We start from the raw sequence: 10382 nt of genomic DNA, 5'->3' as shown, positions 1-10382 counted from the left end.
CGGTTTGATAGAAAGCTCCGATTTGGATGAATGCGTCCGGCCCTCCCCCAACCCAGATTCCCGAAATGAACATGGCAAACAATGCCGGTTGGTTGATGACGATTCCAAAACGTCAGTGAGTCAACAATATGGCTTTGTTTTCGCCTCCAGTTTTAGTTTCCAGCGCGACTGCGCGTGCGATTCTCCTCCACTATTTCCTTATAAGGCAACGATGACTGGGGTTCCACTGGCTTCACTCGCAGCCAATCGACGCCCAATGATAAGCCGAGCGGGTTGAATCACACCCTCATATATAGAGTTATTTGAGGCAGCAGAAATCCCAGAAACGCAGCTGACCAAGCGCTTTGTTATCAAACCACTTCACCCATCGCGAATCGCGATATAGCTTCATATCGCTATCTTATGATTACATCATGGAGGCGCCCGTGCTCGGCAGCACTGCATTATAATAGAATGATCGGAAACCCAACCAGCAAGCTAGCCCAGATTTAAAAAATTACAATTCGATTAAATTTCAGTTCTTTGGCTTTCGCCTAAATTTATTATGAAGCGGTTACAAGTATTTATGGTATATTAATACATACGGGGAATGCATGAAGTTAATGTGAATGCCAAATGGGAATCAATTTTCAAATGCTAATTTGCAGAATAACTTGAATTTCGAAATGCAACAATACAGGCTTGTTGATTAAATGCTTAAGATTAAATTTAGGTATCAAAATGTTATGGAATGCATTCTTCCAAAAGGAGCCGGTGCGTTTTGCGCCTGCTCCTGACATTAATGTACTCATGCCGAATACTCTTGCTCTCATCCGCGTGGGTGTGTTCGGTGGGTATTGGTGTGGAGTGGCACAGCTCAGACAAAGGCGCCGCCATTCCCTCTCTCCACCGAACCACGCCCCGCTCAGCAACAGGCTATGCTGCTGCTTAGAAGCACTTGCGGTGGACGATGGAGGGGCCGGACTCGTCGTATTCCTGCTTCGAAATCCACATCTGCTGGAATGTAGACAGAGAAGCCAGGATGGAGCCGCCGATCCAGACAGAGTACTTGCGCTCGGGAGGAGCCACTATCTTGATCTTCATGGTGGATGGAGCCAATGCTGTGATTTCCTTCTGCATACGGTCGGCAATGCCTGGGTACATAGTGGTGCCGCCGGACAACACAGTGTTGGCATATAGATCCTTACGGATGTCAACGTCGCACTTCATGATCGAGTTGTAAGTGGTCTCGTGGATGCCGCTGGCCTCCATACCCAAGAAGGAGGGCTGGAAAAGCGACTCTGGGCAGCGGAAACGCTCGTTTCCGATAGTGATGACTTGGCCATCGGGAAGCTCGTAGGACTTCTCTAGAGATGAGCTAGAGGCAGCAGTGGCCATTTCCTGTTCGAAATCCAAAGCGACATAGCAGAGCTTCTCCTTGATATCACGGACGATTTCACGCTCAGCGGTAGTGGTGAAGGAGTATCCGCGCTCAGTCAGGATTTTCATGAGGTAATCGGTCAAATCGCGGCCGGCCAAGTCAAGACGGAGAATGGCGTGTGGAAGGGCGTAGCCCTCGTAAATGGGAACGGTGTGGGAGACGCCGTCACCAGAATCCAAAACGATACCGGTAGTACGACCAGAGGCGTACAATGACAGCACAGCCTGGATAGCCACGTACATGGCTGGAGTGTTGAAAGTCTCAAACATGATCTGAGTCATCTTCTCGCGATTTGCCTTGGGGTTGAGAGGAGCTTCAGTGAGCAGCACTGGGTGCTCCTCGGGGGCAACGCGCAGCTCGTTGTAGAAAGTGTGGTGCCAGATCTTCTCCATGTCATCCCAGTTGGTTACGATGCCATGCTCAATGGGATACTTCAGCGTAAGGATACCACGCTTGCTCTGGGCCTCATCGCCCACATAGGAGTCCTTCTGGCCCATGCCGACCATCACACCCTGGTGACGTGGACGGCCAACAATCGACGGGAAGACGGCGCGAGGAGCATCGTCCCCAGCGAAACCGGCCTTGCACATGCCGGATCCGTTGTCGACAACCAGAGCTGCAACTTCTTCGTCACACATTTTGCTTTAAATTAGTTGATATCTGCAGAAAAAAAAGAACCGTCAGTTATGTACACTCGAATGCAGCTGCCGAAAAGCGACACTCGCCCAGTATACACACAGACTCGGACAACTCCGAGTCCAAACCGGGCGAGGAATCAAGGATAACGCGTACGCAAAACCGAACAAAGAAAGTTCACAATTATTTTACCTTTTATGGAGTATTTGAGACGAGATGTTGTTCTGTTTTGCGCCGAGCAAACTAAGACTTAGCACAATGACAAACGCTTCACGATTGAATTGACCGACGCCTACTTTTTCGAGGTAAAGTGGTTGAAAAGCCCGCTGGGGCCGGCTGTTTATCGAAAACGTATGCGAGCCAGAGTTGTCAGGTTTCGAGCACGCAAAGTAGCTAGATCAGCAGTAAAGTAAAAAAAAAACAAGCTAAATACAAAAAAAATATATAATAAAAAAAAGATAATTATATCAATAATTTTTGATTTAATAATTTTTTTTTTATTTTTTAATATGATTGTAAATACTTTTCTCATAAAATTTAAATATATTTATGGAATTATAACACTATGGAATTATAATAAAAATAAAGAAACGGGTCGAGTTTAGCTATTTGCTGCATGTATTAGTTTAGGCTATTGCTACATCTACCCTTCTATTAAAAAGTAAAGCCTAAAAATACGGAAAATATCACAGCTCACAGGGGGAGTGAGCTGAACATCAGCCCTGGTCCGTTTGCCAGAGCTGCCCGTTTTCTTTTGATACTTGAAGTACCCTGTGTATTGAGTCTTTGTTTAGGAGGGGTAGATTAGGCATTTGTGAGCGAGAGGTAAGGTCATACTAGTTTTAACAAGAGTTGTCTTACTGGGGTTACTTTGCCTCTATATCCTTTCACCATGAAGGCGCAGATTTAAGAATAGCTTTATCTGCTTGCCGGCTTATATTGCAGAACTAACCATACAACATATGGTTGTATGTTTAGTGATAACAGTCACTTGCAAGAATCCTCAAGAACTCAAGTTTCAGGTTACTGAAAAATTTCGACAAGCACTAAAATTATCGACATCACTGACCCTATTGTACCTTTTCCAACACTGGGTTACCTTTGTTTTCAACCTCCTTCTGCCCCCAAATATCCCAGACTGTATCCAATCTGATAGCGGAGGCCGAGTCATCAAACATGGTGGACATCAACCTAGAGTGTGTGCGCCTGATTGAGCCTGAGGCAACCAGATCCGCGGACCTTAAGGGACTAAAAGACACCTATTTGGAAGCAGTGCGTATCCTGCTGGTGTTGTTGGAGAATGTTCTGTCCCAACCAGATAACCCCAAGTATCGAACTATTCGGTTGGAAAACAAGGCTATAAAGGAAAAGCTTCTGTCCTTGCCCGGGTGTGAGAAATTGCTGGCCGCCATTGGCTTCATTCGAAGCCCGGGCTCAAGTGCCTTTACACTTCCCAACGAGGTGTCCATGCAGCAGGTGCAGCAGTATCGCGATGCACTGCAAGAAAGGCGCTCAGCCTGGCTTAGCGGAGCTTTGCCTGAAGCGGAACGTAAGAGAGAACTCTTCAATAGCTTTGGTTTAATACAAACATCTTTTGTCGATAGGTCCTCCGCAGCCAAAAGCCGCATCCAGTCCCAAATCGCCACTGTTTATTAAACCCCTGGTGGAGTACCGACAACGAATCACGTTTCCGCGCGTCCTGGTAAATGGGATCTTGTTCGTAGGCCAACCGCACCTTTTTTATTTTATGTTTTTTTCGCAGCGTACTTCCAATAACTTCCTTCAATCACTGGAGCTGTACTCTGACGCTGTTATGCAGTACGAAGACCAACTGTTGTTAGCTACTGGTCTCACGCTAATCCCTGTAGAGGACTTAACGTCGAAGGCTGCTACGAAATTGGCGGACATGCAGGAAGACATTGCCTCTGGTGGGACCCAAGAGAAGGAGCCCTGCATTCGGGACCTCCTTTTAGTCGAACTGGTCAATTGGTTCAATACACAGTTTTTTGAATGGGTCAACAACACGCCCTGTTGCGTGTGTGGCAGTGAGGAGAGCACGCTGCGGCGCACTCAACGTGAGGGCGACATCCGGGTGGAGGTCACAGTTTGTTGCGGCCAGGAGAGCAAATTCTACCGCTACAATGACATCTCCCAGCTGTTGGTCACTCGGAGAGGCCGCTGCGGCGAATATGCTAACTGCTTTACATTCTTATGCCGATGCCTGGACTACGATGCCCGGATGGTGCACTCCCACTTCGACCATGTGTGGACTGAAGTGTACTCGGATGCACAGAAACGGTGGCTGCACGTGGACCCTTCTGAGAATGTCGTGGACTCCCCCCTGATGTACCAACATGGCTGGAAACGGAACATTGACTACGTGCTTGCCTACTCACGCGACGACGTCCAAGACGTGACATGGCGCTATACCAACAACCATAAGCAGATCTTGCAGCATAGGCGCCTTTGTAGCGAAGAGGAGTTGGTCCGAACTCTTTGCGAGATCAGAGCTAAGCGACGACAAAATTGTACTTCCGAACGCCGGTTTTCACTCGGGCAGCGTAACATGAGCGAGGTTATTGAGTTCACAATCGAACGGTATAAATTATAATATTTCCCTTCCAATGATTATTTTCTAACTGGCTCTTTCTTTTCGACTTAGCGTCCCAACGGAGAACGAGTTGAAGGGCAGGAGCTCAGGCAGCCTCTCCTGGCGGCAATCACGTGGCGAACACACGTTTACCAATGTATGTGGTCTAAACTACCGCGCTGTACACTTATACTATATAAGAATCATTTTAGATTTTTGTCTTTTCCCCCAACGAACAAGAGCTCAAAAGACGTCAGCTAAATTTACGTTACAGCTGTGCTACCGACACATACGAACGTTACACCAAAGGTTTGGGGATTAAGTGATTTTGCTGCAGATAATTGTGATTATAAGTTCTTATTTTACAGATGAGGGTCATATTACTGTGATAGACACCTACAAAACGTGGCAGAGTGCTCAATTTTCGTCGAAAAATATTTTTCGGAAAGTAGAACGCGATTGGAAAATGGCATACTTGGCGAGGTTGGAAGATACCGATTCCGCAGAAATAGTTTGGAAATTTGATTTCAGCAAGTCCAATGTGAAAGTTAAGTCCTACAACCTAGTCTTCGACAAGAAAACTTTTGGCGAGGGCAAAATCACGGTGTCTGTAGAGGGATTTGATGGCGACGCTTCTGTGGAGAATTCCTGTGGGTTCCAAATTGTGGCCAAGCTTTCGGGGGGCAAGGGTGACGTGGCGTGGCAACACACTCAGCTTTTTAGACAGAGCCTCAACTCAAGGGACTACCCATTTGAACTTGAAGTATGCCTGTACTAAAATCACTATAAAGGTGATTTATATAAATTCTAAAGTACGATTGTAAATAAGTTATCCCAACCTAGGCAAGAAAAGCCAGCAAATAATTGTATAATGTGTATTTATGCTTGTGTTTATGGTACTTAGTACCGCAGAAGTGGCTGACTATATATGTACGTACATACATACTTATGTATGTACAGGATGTGGAAATGTTGTAATGCGTCCAAGCCTCAGATCCGAAAATAAAAAATTTTAATCCATCTATAGTATAAAATGAATGTTGGTTGCTAAAATGTTGCTAAAAATATGTTGGTGCATGGCGTTATAACCATAAATTTTATCAAAAGTTTGACGGAGCCGACCTGGGGTTGTGAACGTACGTCCGTACTTATTCAACACAAAAAAGATAGAAAACGAAACTTGTACACATTTTTGTTGTTTTCAGCAGTTTTTATTGTCAATGCGAGTGAACGCGTTCATCGAGTTTTCATAATAATTAAAAAATGCAGTCGCTAACGTACGCAAAATATTTGTCGATTTGAGTTTAATATAGTGAATTCGAAAAGTCTGCTAATTTGGACGGAATATTGCAAAGCGAATAATTTATTTTTAACGAAGATACTTGTAGCTCCTAATGGAGTGTTTAAACAAGAAAATATCTTCATTATTTGTTAAAATAAAAATTAAGTTCCGGTTGCGATTTTTCCCTCAGTCAATTTCAACCATCAAATTGCATTCCTGGCGAAGCAGCTACAACAAATAAATTTGAAGGGTCGCGAACTTACTACTAGACTGTAAATAATAAGTCAAATTTAAATAACAAGATTAACTGTTTCTATATTTTTTGTCATTTTCTCCTTGTGAGACCTTAATAAAGAGATTTGGCAAAAATCCTGCAAACAACTTACAGGTTTTCCAAACTTAAAGCTGAAACAGTTGCATGTTTAACTTTGAAGGCCAATATTACCACGAAAACAACTCGTATAATTTTTTAATCCATTTTATTATGAAAAATTTCACTTTTCTTTGAAAGAATTCACAAAATTGTATGATTTTCCACATTAACTTATTCTATCCTGGTTGATCTGTTTCTGGAAATGGTCATATGTTTAAAAACTCTTTTAGTTAACTGATGGTTTCTATTGTAATATGATATATGTATAATATAATATATAATATATATAAATATAATATATGATATATGAGGTTATCCTTATCAAGAATATATGTACATATATACTTTGCAGGTTCGGCGATGACTCCTTCATTGCTTTGCACCCTTTGGACCAAAATGATCTTGGTTCAAATCTGCAATGCAGCGCTGCGTTTTCTTATGGACATAGATTCCGCAGGATCTATTAGTCCTTTTCGCCACTGATTGTCTCTGCAGATCACGTAATTTGATACACCAGACCTTGTCGGCGTTCTGACTTGACCATTACCGCCCTCAATGGCCGCAACGTTGGTGTACGCGTATTATCCTGACCTATTAGTGCCTATTCTTCTGTCCTTAGCTATTTTTATAGGGGACTTTTGCCGCACTTTCGTGACCGCGTTTTGAGGATAATAAGCTGTCGCTCTCCTCTTAGGCATTATTATTTTTAACTCAGTTCACGCAATCGTAAAAGTCAAAATTAGAATGAATGAACAACCATTATGTTGTTGAAGATTTCGCAATGGATATTTTGATTCCGTCACTATCCTAAAGCTGTTATGACATTCCCATAATATTTTTAATTTCACTTCCGATGATAAAATATGGAATTACCACTTACTTCCTTCCATGCATCAGTTCACGGCACCGCAACACCACAAACGAAGAACACAGAGATAAAATCCACAATCGATAACGGATATTGTAAAATAATTATTCTATTTGTGAATCACAACGATAAAAGCTAGGCAACTAAAATATGTAGCTATAAGACTTTTGATTATGATACTGGTGGATGTCAAATCTTGATAAAAATCTCAAATAAAATCTCCGAAAACGTACTTGTTGGTAAGTGTGCTGGTGACAGATGGGATCTGGCCATCCCTGAAAGAAAAACCTTGTATTACTTATTCTAAGAGAGTGCAGTACTTTCCCACTCACTTGGTTTGTGCCTTCACCACCCGCCGGACACTCATCATTATGGTGTCGATGTCGGAGGTCTTTCCCGACCTGTTCAGAGCTTCGCAGAGCGTTTGAATGAAGGGAGTTCCATCCTCAGTGCGGTAGGAGACGTATCCCTCGTAAGTGCTATAACACTTGAGGATCTCGTTTGGCGACCCGTTGGGTTGGGATGAATCCGTCATGAACCCGCCTAGCTCGTTGGCTCCCTTGCAGGCCTGGACAAACAGAAGCTTGGGCTTGTCTTTGAGCGTCCGGTTGCGAAGAATCGGAAATAGAACGTCGTCGTCGAGCGAGTAATCATCGTCCTTAGCCGCGAGCCTGTCGTGGCGAGTTCCATGGCTGAGCATTACCAAAACTAGGGCGCTCTTGTCAGCAAAATCCTTTGTTTCCACTAGAAAAGGAAATGCAGATATTAAAAAAATAATCGAAAGAAAGCTTTTCATTAAACTTACGCATGCGAACCGTTTTTTTGACCGTGGCCAGATTGGCGTCTGTGATGACCTCTACTTTACATTTTAGCTGCTCGAAGGAGTTCCGCAGGGCCTTCACGTCCTGGGCACTGCCCGCGCGGAACTCATTTTTGGTATCGAATTTCTCGTTGTTAAAGATATAAACACGGGCTGGCTTCAGCTTGGATTTTGATACATTGGGCCTGGCAGTCGCCACTGCAGTCGGGATAGTCGGTTTGTGGGAACCCTGGGCGTCGAAAATGCTGCCGCTCGCCTTGGGCTTTGTGCCGCCCAAATAGGAGTTGGAGTTGCCCAGGCTCACAAACGGCGTCGGCTCGACCGGCTTCGAAGTCGGCTTGACTGATGGCTTGAAGATGCTGGTGAAGGAGTTGGCAGAGGGCTTGGTGTTGCTGGAAAGGCTACTAACAGAGCTGGAGGCTGAGGTTGAGGCAGTGACAGATGGTGCTTTGGAGTAGGGCGATGTATAGGTGATGGCCCCCAAACCGGGCTTCTTGGCATATGGCGAAACGTACGTGGGCGTCGATGTGCTGTATGAGGAAGAGAAAGGCGGCCAGGTGGGCTTGGTCTTGCCCTTCAGATCGACGCGTTGCGTCTCCAGGTGCTGAGTCACTGTCCTGCCGTTCTTCTTCGACACAGTGGTTTGCTCTGTCTTGACCAGCGTGCTGGACCGCTTTCCGGCGGTATTGGCCGAGGCCTTGAAGGACGGCGCGGAGCGAAGTGAAACCCCGTTTAGGCTCGGGGGTCGAGACCGCGAGGTTGTGACGGTTGTAGTGGTGGTAGCGCCATCATTACCCATTCTCATCTGGGCGAAAAGAGCCTCCAACTCGGCCTGGCTGGGGGTCCGCCGCGTCACAATTTCGGTAACTCTAGCTTGCTGCGTGTGCGTCACGGTCTGACGGGTGGACATGAACGTGACTGTCTGTTTGTTGCTATCCGTAATGGTAGAGTTTTGCACGGCGGTGTTCGTCGTTTTAGTGGCTGCACTGGTCGTCTTGACGCGCGTTCGCGGATCCTGCAGCACCAGCTCCTGGCCCGTCGGCTGGCTGCGGTCCGTCTCGTTTTTCTTGTTCCACCAACCCATTGTGGAGCGATCTACCGAGTCCTTTTCCCACCCTTTCTTCGCAAGTTTCTGGGAGAAGAGAGCGCGATCAGCACCGACGAACGATTTTCATTCAAATAAGTTTACTTTTTCTCGCGCAACTGAAAAAAGCCACACAAAGCCTCTCGCGAGATAAGGCTCTTACTCATCAGAAGCTCTCCCAGGAGAAGGGTCGACATCGAGGGGTTTACGGGGATCTCTCTGCCACATATGTGTGCGTTATCGGATTAAGGTGTCCATGCCTCTGATAAGAAACGCTCTTTCTCCCACATGAATAAAGAGTTTGTTTGACACACATTCCATCGTTTCTCTGCATATTACAGAGAGCCAAAATAATAGAGTTAAAAAATAAAAGAATGTTGTGTGTCTTGTTTTGTTTTTGTTTGGGGTTCGATCGCCCGAACCTAATAATCTAATTGGGGAGCCCCTGAGCTAGCCATTTCGTGTTTTTTTATTTTCATGAAGAATCTGTTGGATACTACCCATACATTCGAGATTTATAATTTACCGCCTTGCTCTCAAGCTGGCACTCTTTCTCTTTTCCGGTTTCTTTTATTAGCAGGTTATTTGTTGTTTTCCAAGAATCTCATTTAAGAAATAGCTTTCGAATCAGCTGATTCCACTGAGATTCACAATAAACATCAGTGGAGCTTTTATAAGGGTGAAGAGCGGTACAACGAACTCTGGGCTTTTTATCGCAACTAAGAGTGTACCATCAGAATTATCAATACATCAAACGATTTGAAATTGATCGAAGCTGATTTTATAAAAATGACTGCGGCAAGGATTGAAAATTCCCGACCGTTAAACGGGTGAAAAACGTATTTGAAAACGCGGTTATCTTCGCTTCAAATTCCTTAGATTCCTGTTCGCTCGGCGAAACCCATTGAATTGTTTTTTGATTTTTCGAAAGTGAAAAGACCTTTAATGAGAAATTACATTTGAGAAGTAATCCAACTCAATATAGATTTAAAAAAATCTGCTCACCATTAGTTGGGTCTGGTATATCAATTTTGTACGTTTACGTATAAATATCAAAAACAAATACATAAGTCCATATATCACCTGGAAGTACTTACATTTCTTATCTACGGAAGTGCAGTTTCCTCTGCATGTGCACGATAAAAATTACATTGTAGTGTTTGTACAATGCAATGCAAAAATTAGACTCATCTGCCTTATAAATTGTACTCAAGTAATAAATTACCATAAGGCTAATTTTCAGAATTATAGAAGTAGCATCCTCCAAAAAAATTAAATTTCTCTTATGTGAAAGTCAATTTTTTTAGCC

At 44.3% G+C, this 10382-nt stretch overlaps 3 protein-coding genes across 4 annotated transcripts; 1 reads left to right on the top strand and 2 right to left on the bottom strand.

The window, feature by feature from the left end:
- Positions 1-507: 507 nt before the first annotated feature.
- LOC6496662 (actin-42A) lies at positions 508-7244 on the bottom strand. The gene is made up of 3 exons (XM_001961318.4): positions 7182-7244; positions 2249-2449; positions 508-2080 (listed from the first exon to the last, which is right to left on the bottom strand). Exon 3 carries the CDS (start codon positions 2056-2058, stop codon positions 928-930), a length of 1131 nt encoding a protein of 376 aa, XP_001961354.1. The 5' UTR covers positions 2059-2080; positions 2249-2449; positions 7182-7244; the 3' UTR covers positions 508-927.
- LOC6493906 (peptide-N(4)-(N-acetyl-beta-glucosaminyl)asparagine amidase) lies at positions 3095-5680 on the top strand. Its single transcript, XM_001961317.4, has 6 exons — positions 3095-3605; positions 3661-3758; positions 3819-4654; positions 4719-4803; positions 4859-4955; positions 5015-5680. Exons 1-6 carry the CDS (start codon positions 3233-3235, stop codon positions 5422-5424), a joined length of 1899 nt encoding a protein of 632 aa, XP_001961353.1. The 5' UTR covers positions 3095-3232; the 3' UTR covers positions 5425-5680.
- Positions 6386-9225, bottom strand: LOC6496661 (cell death protein 3). Of its 2 annotated transcripts, XR_006507265.1 has the most exons (4): positions 7975-9225; positions 7502-7913; positions 7182-7444; positions 6386-7114 (listed from the first exon to the last, which is right to left on the bottom strand). XR_006507265.1 is itself a non-coding variant. In XM_001961316.4 (3 exons), the coding sequence occupies exons 1-3, from the start codon at positions 9071-9073 to the stop codon at positions 7378-7380; spliced, it is 1578 nt and encodes a 525-aa protein (XP_001961352.1). In that variant the 5' UTR covers positions 9074-9225; the 3' UTR covers positions 6386-7377. The 2 variants fall into 2 exon arrangements, 1 of the variants encoding a protein (XP_001961352.1); XM_001961316.4 differs by having other exon boundaries at positions 6386-7444.
- Positions 9226-10382: the final 1157 nt, after the last annotated feature.

The sequence above is a fragment of the Drosophila ananassae genome, chromosome 3L, assembly GCF_017639315.1.
Source record: "Drosophila ananassae strain 14024-0371.13 chromosome 3L, ASM1763931v2, whole genome shotgun sequence".
In the NCBI taxonomy this organism is placed as follows: Eukaryota; Metazoa; Arthropoda; class Insecta; order Diptera; family Drosophilidae; genus Drosophila; species Drosophila ananassae.
The sequence above is the reverse complement of the archived record's forward strand: the minus strand, read 5'-3'. Positions and strand labels throughout refer to the sequence as shown.